The sequence below is a fragment of the Dermacentor silvarum genome, chromosome 11 (genome assembly GCF_013339745.2).
Source record: "Dermacentor silvarum isolate Dsil-2018 chromosome 11, BIME_Dsil_1.4, whole genome shotgun sequence".
NCBI classification, from domain to species: Eukaryota; Metazoa; Arthropoda; class Arachnida; order Ixodida; family Ixodidae; genus Dermacentor; species Dermacentor silvarum.
The window spans coordinates 119533077-119558405 of NC_051164.1; the positions used below are offsets into that span (position 1 = coordinate 119533077).

The 25329-nt window shown below is 44.8% G+C and overlaps 1 protein-coding gene across 4 annotated transcripts in view; it reads left to right on the plus strand.

Annotated features, from left to right (window-relative positions):
* LOC119433426 (zinc finger Ran-binding domain-containing protein 2) overlaps nt 1-25329 on the plus strand; it is a 99063-nt gene that overhangs the window by 10964 nt on the left and 62770 nt on the right. For all 4 annotated transcript variants that reach the window (XM_049659255.1, XM_049659256.1, XM_037700630.2 and 1 more), the window contains exon 2: nt 15184-15236. In XM_049659255.1, coding sequence (XP_049515212.1) covers nt 15184-15236 — 53 coding nt within the window. The remainder of the gene's footprint in view (nt 1-15183; nt 15237-25329) is intronic.

Sequence of the window (25329 nt, forward strand, 5' to 3'; positions counted from 1 at the left end):
TCTCGGGGAAGTGATAGAAGGTGCCTCTTGATATATACAAAAGTCTCATACGGTCACGACTTGACTACAGAGCCATTGTCTATAACTCTGCTACGCCTAGTGCTCTGAAGATGCTGGATTCCGTCCACCACTTGGGTATCCGTCGTGCTACAGGTGCGTTCAGGACTAGTCCTGTGGAAAGCCTGTACGTTGAATCGAACGAATGGTCTCTACATCTCCAAAGGACATATTTAAGTTTCTCCTACGTCCTGAAGGTGAAATTAGATGTACGCCATCCATGCCATTCAGTTATTCGTGACTTGTCCACGGCCAGGTTGTTCCGTAACCGCCCAGCCACTAGGCCTCCTTTGTCCCTCTGATTGGAAGCACTGTCAGAAAAAACAGGCGTCCCTCTTCTAGAGAATGTCCTAATGGCTCCTCCTCGGCTTCAACCGTCTTGGGAGTGGCAGACTATCAAATGTGACACCTCTTTTGTAGAAATATCAAAACGAGCCCTTGAAGAACACATACACTCACATTTTCTTGAGCTTCAGGATAAGTATTCTTGTGCGGAAGTTTACACAGCCGCGTCGAAGTCTCCTGCTGGTGTCTTACTCAGCACTAGGACCATAATTTTTAATATCCGGTACACTTAACCCATATACAAGTATTTTTACAGCAGAAGCATATGCGATACTCTCTGCAGTTAAACACATAAAACAAACGAATCTCACAAGGGCTATTGTATTCACGGACTCATTGAGCGTAGTCCGAGCCCTAATGAGTTTACAAAAACATAAAAACACAGTCTTTAACTAACTCTATGCATTGCTATGCTCAGCTTATATGGGCAAACAAGTAATCATCCTATGCTGGGTACCTGGACACGGTGGTATAAAAGGCAATGAAGATGCTGATGAGAACGCTACCTCGGTAGCTTTTAGCGACACTGATATAAACATACCCATTCCGGCCACAGACACTAAACCATACTTACGGCGTAAGCTGAAGAAGCACTGGCAGAAAGAGTGGGATACCGAGGTATCCAATAAACTGCACTTGATCAAACCTAAATTAGGGCACTGGATATCCGAAAAAACAGCACAGTACAAAGAAGTGCTCCTTTGTCGATTAAGAATAGGTCATACCTTTGGCACCCACTCTTACCTATTGACTGGAAGTGATCCTCCATCATGTCGAAGGTGTGGCGACACCTGTACGGTGCTCCATGTCCTCGTCCAGAGCAGAGAATTAGAAACGGAGTGCAAAAAGTACTTCCGTTCAGCGTATCGCCAGCATATTCTACTTCACCCAGCATTTTTTCTTAGTAACGAACCGCTTTTTAACCTGGAAACAGTTTTTAGCTTTTTAGATGAAGTTAACGTCTTAGAAATAATTTGGCCGGGTCATGTGTAGCACAGCCTCGTAGCTGCAATGACATTACTCTTTATAGAACATGCCTCTGAGCTCTCTACTTCAAGAGCCCTGTGGAGGCAGTAGTTCTTGCATGTCTCTTATTAGATCAGTTTCTCGTAGTGAAGCTTTTATGCACTTTTTATTTTCTCATGAATCATTGTCATTATATTTTACGCAGTTTACAGCGACCCATTCTTAGGCCTCTTTACAGCCACACTACATTTACATTTGTAACTCAATTTAATTATTTCATTTATAATACATAAACAATTCATTACCATTTGTCATGGCACTCTTTGGCCATAGTTGGCCCTTGAGCCATTAAATGCCACACATCATCAACAGGAAAGGCTTGTGTCTTCCTAACTCCTTCAGACTTTTTTCATAGTTCTGCGAAGTCTAGATGCATTTCTTAAATTATTTTTTTATTTACAAATACTGCAGCCCAGAAGGGCTATTGCAGGAGTGGGTGAATGTAATATGTCGTAAATACAAATCACAATACAAAAGAAGCATACGTGGAAACATGGTTAAAGGGAGTACTCAGTAGCATCCCCAAATTCTTTGTGGTAAGCAACGGATAGAACCAGGCAGGTCATTCCAGAGTTCAATAGTCCTAGGAAAAAAACTGTATTTAAAAGTGTTGGGTGTGAGCGAAAAAGACTGATGAGTTAAGTGATCGCTGTTTCTCGTTATTAGGGGCTTTGCTTGGGTCAGATATGTGTTGGGGGAGGCATAATGTGGAGAGTAAAATAAAGAATGTAGAAGTTTCAGAGAAAAAAATGTGACGTCGGTGGGAAAGAGGGGTTAAACCAAGCATATGCAGATCAATGCAGCAGATGAGATGATGGTGAAAACATTCTGTCATAGCGGCGGTATATGAAACGGACCGCCTTTTTCTGAACAGGTTCAATTTTGTGATTTTCCGAAATTTTGTAAGGGTTCCACTTGGTAGCTGCATATGCAAGAATAGGTCTTACAAGTGTTTTGTATGTAATGGGTTTAGTTTCTTTCTGGGCAACATGTAGGGTACGGGTCAGGTAACCAAGTTTTTTTAGAGCTTTGTTGCAAGTTGTTAGAATTTGTTTTGACCAGGCTAACCTTGGAGTGAAAAGGAGGCCTAAATACTTATATTCATATACACGCTGCAGAGAAGGGGAGTTAAAGAAGTAATTGAAAAATGAGCAATTAGTATGCTTGTGAAAGGACATGACAACAGTTTTTTTTAAAAGTTAATGTTCATTTGCCGGAGTTTGCACCATTCACAAAAACTTATAAAAGATTGATTTAGAGTGTTATGATCGTTGGGTGTAGAAATGACATTGTAGAGAACGCAGTCGTCAGCCTAAAGCCTAATTTTTACCGAAACAGTTTGAAATGTCGTTAATATAAAGCAAAAAAAGTAAAGACCCTAAAATAGAACCTTGAGGTACTCCGGAAGATACTGATGCGTCAGAGGACTTGAATGAATTAAAAGAAACATACTGTGAATGATTATAAAGAAAACTACGGATCCAGTCAGCAAGAAGAGGGTTATTAAGGATAAGGCTTAGGAGGTTTATGTCATAGTTTAGGATGTGACACAGTATCAAATGCTTTGGAGAAATCAATGAAGAGCGCATCTACTTGATGACCTAAATCAAGAGCAAAACTGACGTCATGAGTAAATTCAGTTAATTGGAGTGACTGTGCTAAAACCACTACGAAATCCATGCTGAGTGCTGCACGAAATGTTATGAGACTCGATAAAAGTGATAATGGTGTTTATAAATTATGTGTTCAAGGAGATTGCATGCATGAGAAGTTAAAGAAGTGTGTCTATAATTTAGAAAGGATTGTTTCTGCCCAGATTTTAACAATGGAATGACTCTAGCCCGTTTCCATGAACAAGGAACTGTACAAGTAGACACTGATTTCTCAAAAATTAATGTGATGTATTGACATGTCCAAAGCGCATGATGGAGGAACACATTGTTGACATTGTCTGGACTGGAGCCTTTTTTGGTATCAAGATTTAAAATAAGGTTCAGGACTCCTTGCTTAGAGATTGTAACATTGTTAATTGCACAGGACATGTTAGTTGTCGTGGAGCAAAGAGGAATTTCGCCATTGTCCTGTGTAAATACTGACTGAAAATAGTCATTGAATGCTTTAGCAATAGCCCCAGGATCGCTAATTTCAGAATCATCTAACAGAAATGTCTGGGTGGTATTTTTCATAGGCGGGATGGAACTCCAGAGTTTTCGTGTATTATTTTTAATCAAATTAGGTAGAGTGAACTGATAATAGAAGTTATCAGCTGCATCAATTTTTTGACGAAGTTGTTCCTTCATAAAGCGAAACTGAGCATCTCATTCGGCATTATTGTGGCGCTTATGGCGTGCTCTAGCTTCTCGACGCTTCAAATGCAGTATTTCCCTTGTCATCCATGGAAGGTCAAGAGTTTTCTTTTTTGTTTTTATTGGCAAATAGTGCTCTATGCAAGTATGAACAATGTTTTCAAAGTAGGATGCTATAGCATTGATATCACTGGTAGTGCATGTGCGGGAGAATCTGTAAAATGAATTGGGGGCTTAATGTATCAAGTATGGACATATCATTTGCATGCTTATGATCGTAAAAACTGGTATATTCATAGTGGTGCCTTGAAACTGAAAGATGAATAGTAGCAACAACAGCTTTGTGATCGGAAATACCATCAGTAATCTCACACTCAAAGCCACTTGTAAAGAGTGGTGCATTTAGGAAAATCAAACCTAGTATAGCAGACTCTATAGCGGGATCAGATACAATTTGTTTCAATCCAAGGGAGTGAAAATTCAAGCAACTCTCTAGAAAGAGTTACGTTATGACCAGTTACTTATAATTAAGCCCACGAAACGTTAGGTATATTGAAGTCCTCCATGCAGATTAAATTTGAAGAGCAAAGATCGCACTCTTGGATGAACGCGTTAAGGACCGTTATTTCATTTGAAGCATGTCTGGGAGGTCGATAAAACACACCAATAATTACATGCGTTTTATTAATGTGCACCTTACACCAGATCATCTCGATTTCAGGTGGGGATTGTAGTAAAGAAAACTGTAGGCCAGAGCGCAAAAATAAAGCAACGCCTCGCAGTCATAGATGTCGCTATGCAACCAGGTCTCAGTAATGCCGATAACATGCGGGGAATGTGATGCCACCAAGGAGGAAACGCTTGAATCTTTGTTAGATAGGCTTCTTGCATTAAGATTTAATATACAAAGTTTATAATGCATGTCATTGTTACGTCAAGGATTGTTCCTTTGGGAAAGCAGCAAATGATGGTGAGTGGTACCATCACTCGCTTTCACAAGCGAGTTAGAAACAACATCCCAATTGTAGAGCTGATTATCAACAAATGCATGGTCGTACCTGAGGTGTACCACTGAACCATTGTTATGGAATGGTGCTGTAGCGTCCCATAGTTTTTTTACGGATGGGGCGTATCTTCCAAGAAATATCTTCGGATATGCGCCATTGGGACCCTTTTAGTTTATAGCCATTCTTTAGAGCACTCTTTTTCCTCCCCGTCCCTTTTCCCCAGTGTAGAGTAGCAGGCCAGAGCAAGTTACAGCTCAGACCGACCTCTCTGCCTTTCTGTAAATAAATTTCTCTCTTTAGAGCACTAATCTTTTCAGGAAAATTCAGAAATTTCTCAATGATGGGGCGAGGTTTCCCACCTCCAGGTCTACCAAGCCTATGCAATCGCTCAATTTGGGGAAAATCAAGCTTGAGTACGTCAGTAAAAAATGTTCTAACTTGCAATTGCAGCGATTCATTAGTGTCATGCTCAGATTCTGTTAGACCATAAAGAATAAGATTGTTCCGACGCGAGCGTTTTTCTAAATCGTCATTTTGGGAAGAAAGTGTGTTAATAGTGGATGACATTTTCTGAATCTGGCTCTGTATGTTATCGTAGTGTGCTGTGCTAAACGTGGGTGCCTGTTGCTCAAGATCAACTATTCGTTTTTCAAAGGCCTTAAAGCGAGTGTCGATGGATTTTCGCATGTCTGCTATATCCTGTGTTATCTTACTTTGCCCGGCAAGGAGCTGAGCGAACATTTCGGATACCATAGAGCCAGATTTGTTCGTTTGAGTGGCGGAGCGTTTTGAAGGGCACGGGTTTGTTTCAATATAGTCACTCAGTAGGAGGCTGCTCATGCAGTAAACAAGATCAGCACATACAGAAATACACGTAGAAAGACATTCGTGTGGGCAAGGCATCAGCAATAATAAGCGGTTGTCAGACTGAATATAATAAGCATTATTAAGGTAGCATACCTGCACGAAGAAGAGACATCGTTTGAACATCTGGCCAGTTTTGTTGCTGCCTTGCCCACCGAAGCGATGAAGCTGCGGCGAGGCTTTTATACTGTCATGACTGGGATTAGCGGGCTATCCAGGTTGACGTCACCGATAGCAGAGTTCAGTAGCTTGTCGAATGCCGCAGTGAACAGACCATGACTATCTTGCAGGGCAGAGATTGGGTAGTCATACCGCGCATGCGGAAACATCAGCACGTGATGACATGTGAGCGGTGATGCATCCAGAAAGGCCTTCGTAGTATCCTCCGGGCCGGTGAAAAGCCGCACGAAGAAGAGACATCGTTTGATCGTCTGGCCAGTTTTGCCGCTGCTTTGGCCACTTGAGTTAAACCTCAAATATATCAAATAACCTCAAATGGCGTGGTAGAATATTGTGGTATAACCATTTTTTTGCGGGTTGCCTAAATTTTATTTTGTTAATCTGGCATTTATGACATGATAATACATATTTTGTTTCTTGCTTCATACGAGGCCATGAGAACCTTTTTGTCAATTTCATGTAGGTTCTCCAAAAGCTATCATGGCCTCCTGATTCGGGGCTATCATGATAAAGTTTTAATATTTTTGGAACCAAGGATGTAGGAACTGGAACTCGTCCATTTTTAGTATGTTGCAAAACCTCGGTTTCATCCCATATCTTTGCAACATTTGCCTCTGCATAACTGTCTAGAAGCGTAATGGCTAATTGTGACATTGCATCCGCGTCCTTCATAGAAGCTCCCGGGCGGTGAGCTACTTCAAAATCAAACTGCTGAAGTTCACCCACCTGGGCTATCTTGTCCATCAGTTCGGCCATCTTCAATATTGTCGCAATGTCGGAAACTCGAGGGACAAACGAAACGCACTTGTCAGCAGGGACAGTAACAAGAACGGTCGACTTTTTTAATACCGCGTGCTAGTCACTGCTTCTTCTTGCTATGTTTTTCACAAGTGCCGATGTGTCTTGTTACATCGTCATCTTTGCTGCACTACACATGCAGCATTTGCCTCCCGCCCAAGGGAAGCATCGCCCCGATGCGCAACTGGAGCGTATGCATGTACGAGGCACTAAAACGCGAGTCACTTGGAAAAGTACAGTTTCATGCGCACCACTTCGGGGGGTTGCTTGTGGCGCCACGAACAAGCTTCACCATCGGGCACGACCTCGTAATTCACGTCGTTCAGTCATTGGATAACTGTGTATGGACCAAAATATCGCCTTAGTAGTTTTTCAGAAACTACGCTGAATGGGTATCCAAACCCGCACTCACTCGCCGGGTGTGTAGGCGACGAATTTGTGCTGACGATTGTACCGCATTGCGTCCTGGTCGTGCTGGTAGTGGGCTTCTTTGGCATGTTGAGCAAATTCTTCAGCATCTGCATGGATATTGTCGCACTCGTGGGGCAGCATTGCACCCAAAGTTGTCGTGGCTTCACGACCATGTACTAAGGTGAATGGTGTCATACGAGTTGTTTCCTGTTGAGCGGTGGTGTTCTATGCGAAGGCTACATAAGGCAAAATCTCGTCCCAGTTCTTATGTTCCACGTCGACATCTATGCAAAGCATGTCTGTGGGTGTTGTCTTGTTCAAACGCTCCGTTAGTCCATTCATCTGTGGATGATAGGCTGTGGCTTTCTGGTAGGCTGTGCTGCTGAGTTTGAGAACTGCTTCTAAATGTTTGGCCATGAACGTGGTTCCTCTGTCAGTAATTACAACCGCTGGGGCACCGTGCCTAAGCACCTTTTCGACGAAAAATTTAGCTGCTTCAGCTGCTGTGTCACGCTGGGTAGCTTTTGTCTCCGCATAAGGGGTAAGGTAGTCAGTGGCGACAATAATCCACTTGTTTCCCTATAGTTGAAGTTAGAAATGTACGTTAGTGCTTTGTGATCTGTGTATAGCTTGAACTTTGCACCTTCCAAATATGAACGGAAGTAGCGGACGGCTTTTAAAATGGCAATGTAGTGCGACGATTTATTAGACGGCAATGACGTCTCACACAATCGAGATAGTCCACGAACGCTGATCGCATGCACAGCGGCAGATACAAGAGCGCTTCTTCTTCCTCTTCTTCACTACAATGGCCCCCGGGAGAGAAGATTAGCCATCCTGGCGACTTACGGCGTAGGTAGGATCAGGGGGTCATAGTATGGCTTAAGTCGGCTGACATGGACCATGTCATGCCCGCGATGTCTAAGGTCGTGTGATGGCGTCACAGGCTCGACAACGTAGTTGACAGCGGAGGTGCGGTCGATGACGCGGCAAGGGCCATCATAGCGTGCAAGAAGTTTGGTTGAAAGGCCAGGGCTGTGAGGTGGGATCCACAACCAAACAAGGGAACCAGGCGGAAAATGTGTAGGCACGTTACTGTCATGCCGTAGCTTTTGGCGGCCTTGAGCGGCGGTCGTAAGGGTACGATCGAGCTGCCTACAGTCCTCTGCGTATTTGGCGGCTTCAGACACTGGTGTACATTCAGAAGCGTTGGGTCGGTATGGGAGCAGCGTGTCCATTGTACACGAGGGCTCGCAACCATATAACAGAAAGAATGGCGAAAAGCCAGTGGTAGCTTGTGTGGCCGTATTATAGGCATACGTTACGAACGGCAAAACAGTGTCCCAGTTACTGTGATCCGAGGCAACGTACATAGGCAACATGTCACCGAGTGTGCGGTTGAACCTCTCTGTCAAGCCGTTCGTTTGCGGCCTTGGTAGGCGGTAGACTTGCGGTGAACGATGCTGCATGCATCGAGAAGGGCTTGTATTACTTCGGACAGGAACACATGCCCCCGGTCGCTGAGCAGTTCGTGTGGTGCTCCATGTCGAAGAACGAAGTTCCGCAAGATGAAGAAGGCAACTTCGCGCGCAGAGGCTGCCGGGAGTGCGGCAGTCTCGGCGTAGCACTTCAAGTGGTCGACACCTACAATTATCCATCGGTTACCCGAGGAAAGGGTCCGTATAGGTCTATGCCGACGCGATCAAATGGCCGGGCCGGGCAGGGGAGCGGCTGTAACTCGCCAGGAGGGCGCTGTTGAATTTTACGCCATTCGCACGCCGTGCAAGCGCGCACGTACTGGCGCACGAAGTGATACATGCCGTGCCAGTAGAAACGCTGCCTCAGCCGAGTATACGTTTTCAGAACGCCGGCGTGACCATTATAAGGAGCAGCATGTGTGGGGTCTCACACATGCTCTTGGGACAAAGGAACGACAACACAGTAGTGCAAACAATCACAAGGGCATGTATTGCACCTTTCATACACTAATATACACTAGCCGAATTACTACCAATAGAACATTCACATGGGCGCGCGACAAATCAAGGAAGTCCGACTCACCGCGACCCGATAGCGAGCGAATACATTCGCCCCATGCTATGACACCATCGCCTAGTCGTTCACGTGTACGGTCACGCGAACGGTGGCGCGCTCGAACGATTCCTATATAAGATTCCTATATAAGAGGGATCAACCACATTTTTTTTGCTGTCCTTTTGTCTCTGCACCTTTTTTTTTTTTACGTGCTATAACATGTCTTTGTTAATTAAAGGCCTGTTACCTGACTTTGCTGAGCAGCAACTGCTTCAAGTTTTCTCCTGTTTTGCTCAGTTTTAGATAGGGGTGTGCGAATATTCGAAACTTTCGAATAACGAATCGAATAGCGTCCTATTTGACTCGGTCTTCGAATCGAATAGTCACTATTCGTAAATGCGATTATCTTTCAAATATTTCAAAATGTCAACAGCGCCCAATTAAACATAGAATTGGAGCAAAAGTACGGTAAATTTTCACCCCCACGAGCATAGCATAGACAAAACATGAGAACTTGTGTAGCTGAGCAGACTGCGACACTTAGGTAGCCATACATTACAGGTTTTACAGTGATAATTTGCACTCTCTGAAGAGTCCAAGCATGCGAAAAAACTACTTGTTTACTCCTAATGCTCCATTCGTGCGTTTAATAACAACGCTTCATAACATACTATGTAATGACATGAACTTGTTAACTTTAAGAATACTGTAGGATGTGAACATTGTGTTATATTAAATGTGGAAAATGCTGTTCATAATTACAACACTCTTGAAAATTATTCGATATTCAATCCGATACGCTTCTGGTGCTATTCGATTCGTATTTGATTCGGTCTCAAAAATCACTATTCGCACACCCCTAGTTTTAAAACTGCCAAGAGCCCTTATGTGCGCTTGTGAGGTGCTTCTCTTTGTGGCTTGATCAAAGTGCTTCCTCCATATTTCAGCTCCAGCTTCTCGAAAACTCCATAAATGTCACCTGAACCCTTGTTGAACTCAAAAGAACACTAAAGGCACATCACTAGTCCAGCTAAATTGGTAGAAAAATAAACAAAAACATCTAAGGTGCCAATATTACAGAGAACAGAGCTTTAGTAGGCAAGAAATTGAGGTAAATGTAGGACTTGATTTGAGACTGCCGGAATATTCTAGTAGTAGCCTGGTGACATAGCAACTTCTCATTATAATTCTGTCACTAGTACTTGACCACTGATAATGAAGATATTGTTGCATTGCAGTATAAGACGAAAGAAAATGCTACTTGTCCAGTTCCATTCCATTCTTAGAAAAAAACTTGTTGATGTATCCCCTTGTTGACGACGCAGCGGATAGCCAAAAGTTTAGTTTTAGCTCGACCCTGTGCCACCCGCACTCGCATATTCTGGTAGTTTGTGGATCGAGTGGTGCTGTACTGGTTTTGCTGCCTTGCAAAGCTCACACTTAAAAGTAAACCACATGCACGCAACATTCAAGTGATGCAACTGATGGACCATGTAGCGCTGTTGCACCTTCCTGTGGGACTATATACAGGTTCCATTATAAAGGTAATGTGTATTATCTGGGAAAAATTGATTTATTGATTGGACCTGTACAAATGGTTAAAATTGTTCAAAATACTCTCCCCCTGCATCAATACACTTGTGGAGACGTGTCTGCCACTCCTGGAAGGCACCCTGAAAGTCCTCGACGAGAATGTCTGAGGAACGTTGTAACATGCTTTTGGATGTTTTCCACGGTCACCCAATGCTTTCATTTCAGCTCTCTCTTCAGTCGGAGAACAAAAAAAAAAAAGTCGCACGGTGCCAAGTCGGGACTGTAAGGGGGATGGGGGACCACTGGGGTGTTACTCCGGGTCAGGAAGTTGGCAACGATGAAGGACGTGTGGCTGTGGGGGCATTGTCATTGTGGAACTTGACCGTGTCTTTTATGTCAGCCCTCACGCGCGCTACCCGCCGTTTCAATCTCTTGAGCATCTCCAGATAAAAGGCTGAGTTGACAGTTTCTCCCGGCAGTACTAACTCAAAATGGACGATTCCTCGGGCATCAAAGAAGACGATGAGCATCATTTTGATGTGAGACTTGCTCATTCACACTTTCTTGGGGCGGGGGATGATTTTGTGTGCCACTCACTGCTCTGACTTTCTGATTCTGGGTCATACTCGAACATCCAGGATTCGTCTCCGGTTATGACAGAGTTAAGAAAGTCCGGCTCATTTTGAATCAAATCCAACAATTCTTGACAGCGCAAAACTCGAAATTCTTTCTGATCTTCCGTCAACACTTTCGGTACAAGCTTTGTGCAGACCTTGTGTCATTTGCAGATCCTCAGTCACTATCCCATGTACTGCAAATGTGGGCATGTGAAGGGTGTCAGCAATTTGCTGGAAGCTCAATCGACATTCGAAACGCAGAACTTTGCGCACACAATCCATGTTTTCGTCGGTTCTGGCCGTTGTTGGGCGTCCAGAACGGGATTCGTCGACGACCTCCTCCCCGCCCTCTTTGAACGGCTTGTGCCACCTCCCACACTGTGACCTTAAAATGCAGTCGTCCTTGAAGGCCTCTTGAAGCATCTTGAATGTTACAGTTGCATTCTTTCCAAGCTTCATGCAAAACTTGATAGTGTATCGCTGTTCAAGCGAACGCTCCATCGCGCCGTGTTACAAAGTAAAAAAGAAACCTCACGCGGAGGTTCGTCTTTCCGCTCACATTGGTCGGAGCAAACTGACGACCGGCTGCGTAGGAAGGGCAGACCCTTCACCACATTGCCCAACCGGTTTTACTGTGCTGCCATGAATAGTTGCGTCACAGTAAAATCATGTGCATTACTTTCATAATGGACTCTGTACATGGGTGGACAAACTTTCATTGTTGCCTGAGAACATCCATCGTACACCGGGAAAAAATCTCAACAGTGCTACGAGGCCAACATTTTAACCATCATTAAGCATTTTGTTACTGCATCCTAGTGCATCATACAAGGAGCTGCTCTGGCTTAGAAAGCTTGTATTGAGGTGTGAGCTCTTTTGTATGCTGAAAGCTGGAGAATGGGTCCTGGCACAAATGGTTTACCAGCATCAAAAATTTCGTTGTGCCAGTTGTAATCCTAGGATTTGCTGATTGGAATCTGATTGTAATCCATCAGTCTGAGTTTTTGAGTATCAGTTTGTCAGTCAATCCAGACTTGCCATGATTTAAAATATGGATTTTTTCGTCTTTCCACCAAACCTGAGTCTCATTTTTGATTTGCCACTCAATCCCGGCTCACCACAGCCAAAAATATTACTTTTCACTATTTTTGCATCTCGTGCTGAAGAGCGTTGGTCTCTCGTGGCTAAAAAAGCGCAAAGAACAATATTTTGAAAGAAGGAATTCATTCCCTGTGCAGTTTCTCTCACCCTGTTGCTGTGTTTCGATAATAGCATTCACGGGCACTTTAAAAGGCAAGCAAACATCACCGCCATGTGAATAAAGAATTTTGTTCTTTTAAAGCACATATTGTAACCAAGCTTTATGAAAAGTTTCGTTGTTAGTTGAGAAATCCGAACAACATAAATCTAAATAGGTGTATCTTTTGTGAAAATTGGGATTTTAGCCCTCATCCTCACATTAACTCTTTTAGGTTCTGTGTACACAATGTTTTATGCCAAGATAGTGCATCAACAGCAAAAACATTGATGAAAGTATGGATATTTAAAATGTTTTGTGTACTTCTTGATACACCTCTGATTGGAATTGTGTTGCAAGTTTGGATAATGTGGGCAAAATGTTTTAGTAAACCTGGTGGGAAGGTAGACAAGAAGATGTCAAGGTGTTTATTGACAGGATTGAGAGGTCGAACTCGGTGCGGCAGTCAGAACCCTGCGAGCAGTCAGGACAAGCCCCGTGCGTAAAAGCGCTGGTGATGCGCCTGACCGACCGGCACTTCTTCGTCGTAGTTCATACACCGGAGATGCACCTGACTAACCGGCACTTCTTCTTCCTTACAAAGAATTAATTGTTGGGCTAGTCGGTCTTGCATTGCTGATGAGAAAAATTAGCGCAAACAAAACAAAAAACATCACACACAGGAAGGGAAGACAAAGACAAGCACTTGTCTTTGCGCTTGTCTTTGTCTTCCCTTCCTGTGTGCATTGTCTTTTTTTTGCGCTAATTTTCCTCATCAGCAAAAGAAGGTAGACGATTGTGTGTTTTTGCTCAGTGTGAATATGTTGTTGTGTAGGTTCAGTTCTTTCGTTGTTTTTCACAATGTGTTGCACCAGGCATACTTAAAGTGCGTGGATAGGTGCTTTTCAAGTCTGCTAGACAATAAATAGTTTGTTCTCATATCTGATGATCCTGTAGTGAGTGTGATAAGATAGATGATGTGGGTCCAGAATCCTTCAATAACTGACACGGCAGTCAGGTGCTTTGTACGGACAACACAGACTTCCACATAGCTGAGAAGTTAGCCACTCGACAAATAACTGAACAATGATAATAGTAATATGTAGTCCAGAATGTCTAGAATCCCAACCCACCTAAGCACACATCTACTGTCCTACTCGCCGGTATGTCATTGTGGGCACTCCGCTAGGCAGTCGGAAGTCCAGCATCTCTTGAGGTGGCTTGTACGTAAGCATCCGCAGTGCACCCCACCGGACTGTGACATAGCCGAATTAGAGGTGTACAGCAGGCCGGCAGGACCGAATGCTGCTGCTGGAGTACTGGTCATTGGCTAGCCAGCCACTGTTGCCGCGAGCTGCAGGCATATCGGACCACCTGGTGCACAGGCGGGTGCCTACTAGGTCCCACGCTGCGAACACCGCTGGCCAGCAGGCTCTCAGGTCGGATACTGCACCAGGCCGCTATGACAGCAGGCCACTGGTCGCTGGGTGAGCAACAGGCGCAGAGCGGGACATCGGCTTCACCAGGTCCACATGGCAGCAGGACACCCAGTCATAGAAGGCCACGATTCGAACCGTCGTCAGCGAGCTGCTGTCCGAGTCATTCCACACTTGATCTCTCGAGCTGCACGCAGCTGTCTCTCTCGTGGCTGCCATGCCTAACTTCACGTCACGGCCACACAGTCCACATCATCACAGCAGTGGAATCCACATTCTGTGAACTTCACAAAACAATCTGAAAAGTTGAAAATTCTTAATCTCTTCAGCAGCTGTACGCTTTTTATGATTCTCAAGATGCAAGAAATGCTGTGAAAGTAAGTTTTCAATTAACAGAATCGATTGGCGCCTGAAAGGGTTAAGCACGGTGATGGCATCTTTCATTTACCCTTGCTGCGTGCACTATCTATTCATGCATAGATAGTCAGCTGCCAATTTTAGGTTTCTTTATAGTGAACAAGGCTTCCATGTGGAAGTCAGAACTGTGTGTATCGTCAGCGTAATGTCAGCGTACACACAGGCCACTGATTCAACTAAACCAGATGAGCTATTGTCATACCTTTGACTTCATGTATTTTAGGTTTCTTTATAGTGAACAAGGCTTCCATGTGGAAGTCAGAACTGTGTGTATTGTCGGCGTATTGTCAGCGTACACACAGGCCACTGATTCAACTAAACCAGATGAGCTATTGTCATACCTTTTACTTCATGTAGCTAGGAATTTAAATGTACAAATTGACCACTTGGCAATTCTTTAATCTGCACCAAAAGCATGATTCAAAAGCATCCGTGCCTTATTTCAGAGCTCTCCACTCGGGAGTCCCTCAAAACCCACTGAGCAGTTTCGGGACATTAAGCCCACAATTTAATTAGAGATTGCAAATTTTTTAGGGAAATTGACCCTTTTGTACACTGTCACTTGGGTCATTGCCGTATACACTTACAAAGTATGCACTTAGGCTAGTGCTGCAATGTGTTCTTTGATTTAGAACTTCAGTGCATTTTAGTCATTTCTTGTCCTTGTGTGCAAATTCTACACTGATAGCTATCTTGGATTCACAGTTCCAACTAACCCTGATCAACATCTTATTGTGGGAATAAAAATTATGCATGAAGACTACAGAATATCATAAGCGCCTTTGTTGTCAGGTGCCAGCTTTTGTCACGCTACCGGTACTCTTTTGTTGCATATAACCATCCCTCTTGATTGTTGCCATCTGGACTGGAAGGTGCAATAAGTTCAGGCTAGTACTCATTATGTCTCTGCTGCAGGTGTGGAAACGTCAACTTTGCACGTAGGACCAGCTGCAATCGGTGTGGTAAAGGTGAGTGCTCTGGAGCACACTTATAGTGAATGCACATCCGCTAGCTATGTGCACACATGGACACTGCACTGCCTGTGTCTTTGGCAAAGCCACAGATGCTATGGCGTGCTCCCGAGCACGATGTCACAGGTTTGATTTTAATGCGAAGCATTCTTTGCTTCATTCCAGGCACTTTGCGGTAGGTACGTATTTCCTATGTTGCCATACTTCAGACCTCTGTAATAAAAGAAATTGCATGACCGACAGTGGAATTGAACTTCGGCCTTCGAGCACAGCAGCCCAATTTTCTAACCACAGGCCACGATCACACGCATACTCCTCTTGTGCCAAAAACTAGCTATTTGAGATGTTTTGCGCTTGCGTCACGTGCCAGTTTCTCGCATTCTTTCCTCGTGATAGCTCCTGTTCTTTCCTTGTGACAGCTCATGCTTTAGGATGCTGTTTTATACTGCACCATCGCTGGGATCACCATACATTCCCCAATACTTTACTTCTCATAGCAGCTATCGCCATGTAGAAGCTTTGTGACGCTGTACTACCTTCACGATCAGCCCAGGTCAAACAACTTTTGTTTCATGACTGGAATGCACATGTCATCACCGTTTTAACATACACCACATGGCATAGCCTTAGGTATGTAAGATCGTATAAGACGTAGTAGCTGATGGCGACACAATCCGCGTTTCTGTTGCTTACGCTCGTCCAGCACCTATGTAGAACCCAACAAGCGGTATGTCATAAGCTCGCGTTGAATGGCCGGAGTAGGAATCATGCAATTGGCATCACACAATTGACACTGTTGACTTGCTGCTCTTGTCACGCACATACTCAAGTCTGACAAATAGTTGTTCGTCTTACTCAAACATATTGGCCCACCCAGTAACGCTTGGCGTAATCCCGAACGATTCTGGGTAGCTAGCTGCCAGCAAAGTGGCAGTTGCATTCTAATGGATATGTAAAAGTGCTCATTTACATAGATTTAGACGTGTTTTAAAGCACACAAAAAATAGGTAGTTAAAATTATACTTGAGTCCTCACTTAAGGTGTTACTTATAGCTTTGGTACTTCGCCAGTTAAATTTGAGTGGCTTTGAGTACTTTGAACTTTCAAGCAAGGAAACAAGCTGCTTAGCATTATCTGGGGGAAAATGATTCTAATAATATTTTAAGCAAGTTGCTGAGCAAAGCAAGAATATTTTGCTTTTTCCCAGTGTCTGCGATGTGAAGAATAAACAACCCATGCACAGCATAGCTGGTGACAATTTATAATCTTGTATGTTGTAGGGCTTCATGCTTCTGTGATGACGGCAAGATGTTTATTTTATATGGATGGCTGTTTACCTTTTCACTTTGCTTTGAGTGCCTTGTATACTGCCTTTCATTGTGAGCAGGCAATGATGTGGAGGATACACAACTAGTACAGTCATAGGAATCTCACTCCACATGTCCCGCATTGCATAGTTGTTTTTTAGGGGCGAAGCACCTTAGGGCCGAGCCTTGTCCCCCCCCCCCCCCCCCTCGTCGTCGTCGTCCGTAGCTCTGGTTTGCAAGGAGTCCACTAGGGGCACTGCGGTGCACAAGGGCGTTCGTTCCCGATGCGCGCTCTCTTTCTCCTTTCAGCCATAAATGATAACGGTCGGTGCACAAGGGCATTCGTTCTCGACGCGCGCTCTCTTTCTCTCTTCAGCCATAGATGATAACGGTCGCTTCTGATAACGGCGCGCCCGCTGTGGATGAAATGGCGAGAGTGGCGGCTCAACTGCAAGCGGAGTCGAGGGCTCGCAAAGCTGCTGCAGCACGGCAACGCAGACAACAAGCGGACCGAGTCTAGGGCGCGGGAAGCTGCAGCAAAATTGCAACGCCGGCAAGCGGACTCGGAGCTAAGGGCTCGCGAAGCTGCAGCAGCACGGCAACGCCGGCATGCGGACCCGGAGCTGAAGGCTGGCAAAGCTGCAGCAGTACGGCAACGCCGGCAAGCAGACCCGGAGCTGAGGGCTCGCGAAGCTCGCGCTTGAACCGAGCATCAGTGCCACCAACCTCAGGTAGAGAACGCTTCCGGCGTTTTGCCACCGCTTCCCGTGCTCTCGCCGCCTCTGGGTCCACTTGCTGGTGTCGCGCTTGAACCGAGCATCGGCGTCACCAACTTCAGGTACAGAACGCTTCCGGCGTTTTGCCGCCGCTTCCCGTGCTCTCGCCGCCTCTGGGTTCGCTTGCCGGCGTCGGGGGATTCACCGTTAACCTAATGATCCTCCGGTGCTTCACCCACTCACCATCATTCACTTCGTGGATATGCGGTGCTTTTTTTAAATCTTCGACACTTTCTATGGAACCACCATTTCATATGCTACTGCTACAAGTTGCAGTTGTAAGGCTATGTTATATTGCATGCTGTTTGTGCACTTTTCTGCTTTCACTATGCGATTTACTATGCTGTGGTCGCGAGCATAAGGGGTGCACTGTGGCCTCAGGTCACAGAAACATGTCTCTATGCACGTTTGGTGGTAAATAGGTACAGATCTGTGATTCATTTCACGTAATAATTATGTCATCATATTTTACGACGTAAAAGTATGAAATTTAATGTTGCATTGAGTAGTAGGCCGAGAGGACAAAGGATAGATCTGGTGGGAATGGGGGGAAGAAGAAAAAAAACAAAAGATCATGCTTTGGTTCTGTGCACGCTTGTCGTGGAATGTTGCATTGGCGCAGTGTATGACAGTATAGAAGCCTCTGTTATGTGAATAACTCTGAGTATAGCCAGAGACACACACCGTCAGTCGTATTTTTCAACATCTGAAGTGGATGAAGACGTCAAGTATGATTTACCCGAAAGCATCATGACGCCGCTGGTGCAGCTGACGCCAAGAACTTCACCGAGCAGGACTGACTCTTCCAGGGACTCGTGCCTGCTAGAAATTCTTTGCCTGCAGCAGCAATATGCCGAGCGACAGCAGCAACTCATGGAAAATCTTCTGACTGGTATTCAAGCCCAACAATAACAGAACAAGCAGATGGTAAAGCCCGACATCTTTGATGAGGAGAGCTCAAGCCCAGAGACTTGGATCCAGTTCTACGAACAAGTGTGTGACGAGAACTCCTGGGGACGAACCCTGCGATAGCATCAGGAACATGCGTCAGTTTCTCAACGGACTTGCGAAGAAGTGGTATGACATCCATTAGGCTGGGCATATGACGGATACATGGAAACAGTGGAGAACGAGCTTTTTGCCAGCATTTGACGTAAACCCAGTTGAAAGGTGGGACCGAGCAATTATTTATAAATATAACTCAGGAAAGCACCTAGATTTTTTTACGAGAAAAGGCGGCTTCTTCACATGGTAAATGCAGAACTACTGGAGTCCGCAGTAGTGCCACTGACTGTTCATGGTTTACCCAAGGAACTTCAGAGGCAGGGGCAAGTAAAGTCATCTAAAACTATCCAGGAACTGTTGGGATGTTTCAGAAGCATCTGCACCGATTTTACACCACAAAATGTGGATCGAACAGATCAAACTTTCAAAAGGGCACCACGGAGGTCTCGTGAGCTCAAAAATCCTCATGGCAGAATTCGAGTCGCCAACTTAATGTCTACCACCAGCAATGTCACTGAACCAGTCTCCTCTGATTCAGAGGAAGCACAACCAAAAAACTAATAAAAGAGAGTGTCCAGTCCAAGGAGGTTATAAAAAAACTTCTGGAGTGGAGATCCCCTATACGCGCCCATGCGACCGGCTGAAGCCTGGAAAACCGGTTGGCGGCCATCTTGCTCCAGGCAAGAACGAGCGCTGCCGGCGCGCTGGTAGCGTAACCAGTGCGATTTCGTGGCGGCGTTATATGATGAAAGCGGGAGAATTACTATGATTTATTTAGCGCAGATGTTTTTTTTAATGCGACAGCCTTTTATGCATACCTCGTGGTGGGGTGTCCGTCTCAAGGCCGTTTCAAAACCGTGCTGTTGACACGAAATGATCCTCTTAGGATAAGAGGTGATAGCGCGCGGAATACCACTATTAAGTATACAATATTAATTAAGCATGTGAACTGCAGTAACAATGAATATAGATAGGTGAATGAAGTGTGTTGTGACAGTAATAATGTTGAATTAGGAGTAAATAATCGTGGATTAAAGGGGTTTAGTGGGGTGATAGGAGATCAACGAAAGGTAATGATGGGAAGAACACGCGGTGCTGGGCTAGTTGATGATGATGGGAAAGCCACATTTAACATTCTAAAAGTGATTACGCGATTGAACTGAGGCGATAATGCGTGCACAGAGAGGTGAATTAGGCGAATTTAGAGTGACTTTTTGCTGAAAGAATTGTGACGAAATAAAGTGACGAAGACTCCGTAAAAGAAGTGGAAATCGGCCGTCGTATCATTGAGTTAGCGACGCTAGGGCTTTCATGTAGCCTAGTTCTATCATCAGGAATCCCCAGTAATCTTTGTCATGTCAGGCTAAGGACAAATGCACAAGGCATTTGTTAACGCAAGAATACGTGGGCTGAAGCTGTAACGCGTTTCATGCGCATCAGCTTGCCACATTACCGAAGTGACACGAAGTACAAGGTGAAATCAGTAAAGTGGTAAATAAATTTTTATTATGTCCTGGATATTTTGATAAAAATAAGCATAAAACAACATGGTGAAAAAAATGAATAAAATATTGCATAAATACCTGGTGCATCACAGTGTATACTATAGGAAAGCAATGCCAAACAGGCATACATAAAATGCAAACACATCAAAACAAACAAATTTTTCGGCTGCGCAAAAACAAAAAATTGCACCAATGCCCAAAATTAAAGGCATGCTGATAATGTCACTTCTTAAGGCGCACGGTTCAGTAACTACGAATAATGGCTTTTAAATATTCTAAAGATCGTGAGTCCGCAATAGACGAATTTGTATGAACTCTGATTTGTATAGAGCTTTACACGATGGCATGCAACAGCAACTTGATCTCCGAAAACAGTAATATTCGCGATCCAGCCTAAGTTAAATTACGCCGAGATAGGATACCTATAGCTGCCAAGAACTGTTGTTGCTCCAGGCACATATCGTGTTGTTACACACACGATATGTGACTGGCAATACTCTTTCTTTGCCAGTTAGGTCAGTTATTTTCTTGTTTTGATGCGAAACAGTTGCGTGCCACGCTTATAAACAGTCAACTTGTGAGACGCATGCAGCTACGACCTCCGCCAGGTCTGTGAGCTGTATCATTTTATCTAAATAAGTAGTAAATAATTCCTCTCGACATGCGGAATCTCATATGCAAGCGCACCGGAAATATATACGAACAGCAAGCATTTCTTACGAACTCGCTTTTTTATGCGGATGTGCGGAGAACACTAGAAAAATGGTTGGAGTGCTGCCCTGTCGCAGCCTTGTCGTTTGACCAGACCTGTCAAAACAACCCTCTTCAAAGTGCACCGAGCAAAGAACATCCGAATCTTTAGGCGCCCAGCCATCTCTGCGAACAGCGGGCTGCCATGCGTCACGCAGCGCTTTCTCTTTCGGGAACCTGTCGCACAAACATACGTACGCAGAAAAAAGCTTGTTTCAGCCTATATTAGCCAATTTAAAGTAGATTTCATGTACAACAGCGCTCCTCGACGGAGATAGTGCACAGCAATGGTCGAGCGATTGAAGGCTTTTTCGCGCTACATATACACGTGAAACGTTACTCCTGACTTTTGCTTCGCACGATTCGTGCGACGCAGGCGTTCACCATCCCGTTCAGCAGAGCTTGGATGTTCCCTTACAAACGCAGAACTACCGCTCAGCAGACCGTAACTGCCGAACTACCGCAAGGGCCCAAGCGGCGCAGCTGCGTTTTCTGCCCGGAGCAATATGGCGGTCACCGGCGTCAGCCGCGGCGCGGCATCTCCACTCCAGAAGTTTTTTTATAACCTCCTTGGTCCAGTCCCACCTGACAACAAAAATTGAGACTGTTTTTCGAACTGCCCTTAGCCTTGTCTATATTAACTCCTTGCGGTCCGTTTGACAACACAATACGGCTGTAGCGGTCCGCCCGACAAGGGTGGTCGTGGGTTAAATTTCACGGTTTTTCTCACTGCGATTCGTGCGCATTCTTTGTATACATGATGCACCATCTCTTGAGGAGTAAATAAACTTTGTTTTTGCAGTTTGCTTCTTTTTGCACTAGGGTGCAGCACAATGTTCAGCACGGCTTCTGGATACCAGAGCGTTCTCACTTGTGCGCGGAACTGCGGCTCGCTGAGAAGCATAACCACTTTTTCACTGCGTGCCTTTTACGGTGGTGCATTTAGGGAAAACTTCTAGAGGTTTCCATTGTCAGTAGCTTTATTTTGAGGCACACACAGCTGCAGAATCATGGTGATAAATAACAGCGACACCTGCAGTACCACCGCAACCTCATCCAACAGGGCCGCTATTTTGTAGCGATTCCTTGTCCGACGATATTCCTTTTAGCACTTTTTGCGCTTTGTCAGTGGTCAGAGCGACGCCCCGCCCCCGTTATCAAAGCGATCAGCCGGCCGTGAACGGTGGATGATAAGAGTGGCATATAATCGAGCAGAAGGCATCGCTACAAAATCGCAGCCCAGCTGGTGGGTGACGTGAGGGCTAGAGCCAAAAAGCGGGGCTCGTCTGCGCGGAAGGAGTGCGAGGAAAGGCTAGATGGGAGGAGCCATTTCATCTACAAGCTCTCAGGTTGAAACAGCAAGGACTGTGCTGTTTGTAGCGATAGAAAAACAAATGGAGGCAGGAGGGAAACTGTGTTTTTCTTCAAAACCTGCAGTAACAGCCCTGGCCTGCACCCAGGAGAATGCTTCGAGCGGTATCACACGCTGCTCAAATATCGGTGGAGGAGTTGCCTGCAGAATGCAAGAGAAAAAATAAATATCCTATGAGTTTTTCTTCCACAGTTTGTGGTTTTCTTCGCGGCACCACAAACTGGCAAAATAGTTTCGGACCAGAACAGCCGGAAAGTGGGTAAAAGTTTCAGACCGCAAAGGGTTAAACTCAATATCAATGATGACGATGTTGATGCATTGGTTGATAGTGGTGCATCTGTATCTGTAATGTGGCTCTTGTTAAATGTGACGAAATAATTAGAGGAAGACCGGTGCAAGTACAGAGCTTTGATGGGACGAGACAAATATATGATGAATGGGCGAAAGCAAATGTCTATTATCAAGGCCGGAGGGCTAATATCAACGCCCTTGTCGTGAAGGGATGCAACTATAAATTCTTACTTTCTGTGGCGCAAGATATGTGCGCATCCTTGAACGTCGTACGGACTGCCTTGTTAAATGTGAAAAACACGTTCGTGAAAAATTCCCTGAAGTACTCTGTCTATGCAACTATCCACCGGCTACAACAAAATTTACTGTTCCCTTTAAGCTGAGAGATGTTATGCTGGTCAGAAAAAAGCCTTACAGTATGTCTTGCGAAAAGAAACTTAGGGTGAAAATAGGTTAACGGCTGGAATAATACGGCCATCGGTGTCCACGTTCGCCTCACCTATTACTTTGGCTCCAAAAAAAGACGGATCTCTGCAACTATCTACTGATTACTGGATCTTGAATAGCCAGATGGACATTTTTCCTTTTCCAATGCGAAGGATCGACATGATAATTGAAGAAACTGGAGGCTGCAAAATATTTGCCCGTATAGACCTTTGCAAAAGATTTTGGCAGATTCCACTCGATGAGGAACAGGAAATGTACACAGCCTTTGTCACTCCATTTGACGTGTACGAATATAATTGTTGCTTTTTGGATGGAAAAACAGTGCAGCATGGCTCCAAAAGATGATGAATAGTGTTCTCAAGCCGTTTCTCGGATTATTCTGTAATGTGTATGTAGACGAAATCATAGTCTACTCCAAGGATGAAACATGACATGTTGAACACTTGACATCAGTTTTTATGGCATTAAGTGATGCCAAACTTAAAGTGAATTTTTTAATCACAAAAAACATTTCTCGGTCGCATTTTCGACGAATTCACAAAGAGTAAGAAAGAGGAGTTCATGGAACATGTAGACAGATGAAGCCAGACAATGTACACGCAGAGTTTTTCTTGACCTCGCAGGACATTTTAGAAATTACATAAAGGATTTTGCAGCATGAGCTAAACTGTTGGAACAACCTATTCCATAAAACACATTTGATTTGGACTGAACAGTGTGAGAAGGCGTACAGAGATTTGGTATTAGCCATATCATCAGACCCGGTCCTCACAATACCGGACTTCACTGTTCCAGACCCGGTCCTCACAATACCGGACTTCACTGTTCCATTTCAATTTACAACGGATGCATCGAACTACTGCACAGGTGGTGTACTGTACCAACGAAGAGGCACAAGTGGTTGGATGATATTCTTATACTTTCACAAAATCGGAACAAAACTACAGCACAACTGAAAAGGAGGCATTGGCTGTTGTGCTAGTGATTAAGTATTTTCGATCGTACCTAGAAAGCACGAAATTCAAACTGTTCACTGACCATCAGGCGCTTATTCATTTGCTGAATGGTTCTCAACCAAAAGGGCGGGTTACTCGCTGGATCAATGAAATCCAACAGTTTCATTTTGAGAGAGTGAGAGAAATAACTTTATTGGGTCCAGCGGTTTAGGAACTAGGCCCACGCCTAAACGGCGGCCAGAAGCCCTTGGGCCCTGGCGGCGTCTTCAGCCAGCTGGACGGCCCAGAGTTGTACTTCCGGGTCTGAACTGAGTAGTAGGGCCTCCCACTGCTCCTCATTAACTATTTTGCGGCCCTGTCGAGTAACCTGAGGGCAAGCCCACAGGATCTGTCTCAGATCCGCCCGTCCTTCACATAACCGACATTTGCTCTCATATTATCTGGATAATACAGGCTGTAGGCCACTGGATTTGGATAGGTGTTAGTTTGAAGGAGGCGCCAGGCCACCATCTGCGGCTTACTGAGTGTTGGGTGGGCGGGGGAATACCGAGCTCTCGCCAATCTATAATATTTGGTGATTTCATCGTAACTAACCATGCGCTCCTCTGTCATCTCGGGGTGAGGCGGCTCCCTGGCTTGGTTAGTGAGTTCTCGAGCCAATGTGTGAGCCGCCTCGTTCCCAGGGAGGGAGGCATGCGCAGGTGTCCAGATAATTTGTATGTGTCTGTAGTCTTTTAAATTGGTTAAAATCTTAATCGTCTCCGGCGATACTCGCCCTCTTAAGGAATTTCGCACCACTGCTTTTTAGTCGCTTATTATGTGTCTGGCCGAGGAAGAAGTTATCGACAATGCGATGGCCGATTCCTCTGCCGTTTCTACGCTGTGCTTTCGTAGTGAGCCGTCAGATGTTATCTTGCCCTCTTTATCAGCGATTACGACAGTCATTTTTTGTTCATTTGGATATTTCGCGGCGTCTACGTAGACCACGTCCTTGGATGTTTTTGAATTTATTTCTGAGGGCCTTTGTCCTCTCCACACGCCTTCCCGCATCCTTCTCTGGGTGCATGTTTCTGGGAATCTGTAGAACCTTTATCCTTCCGTGTATTTCTCGCGGTATATCCATCTTGATTCCCTTTTGCGTTGCATAGCTTATATGGAGGCAATCAAGTATCGTCCTGCCCGTAGCAGTCTGAGCTAGTGTCTCGTATTGGGCCGTTTTGTGCGCTTCTATTAATTTATCTAGGGTATTGTGTACACCTAAGGCAAGTAGTCTTTCTGTAGGTGTATTTACTGGTATTCGAAGTGCTTGTTTATATACTTTCCTTATCAGGCTTCAATTTTTGCTTTTTCTGCCATGAGGAGGTTCAGATAAGGAGTCACATATATACTATTCGGCTAATAACAAAAGCCGGTACTAACTTAATTAGGTTGGCTTCCTTCATACCGCTGTGTCGGTTTGCAATTCTTGTGATCAGGCGCATTGTTTGTTGCATCCCTCTTTCTAAAGCCTTTAGCGTTTCATTATTTCGCCTGTTTGCTTGTATCCACACGCCTAGTACCCGAATACTGTCAACTGCTGGTATTTGTTGGCCCTCCGAGCTTAGTCGTATTTGGGATGTGCTGTTGTCTTTACGGCTGCTTCTTTGTGGGTGGTAAATCAAGAGTTGCGACTTTTGTGGTG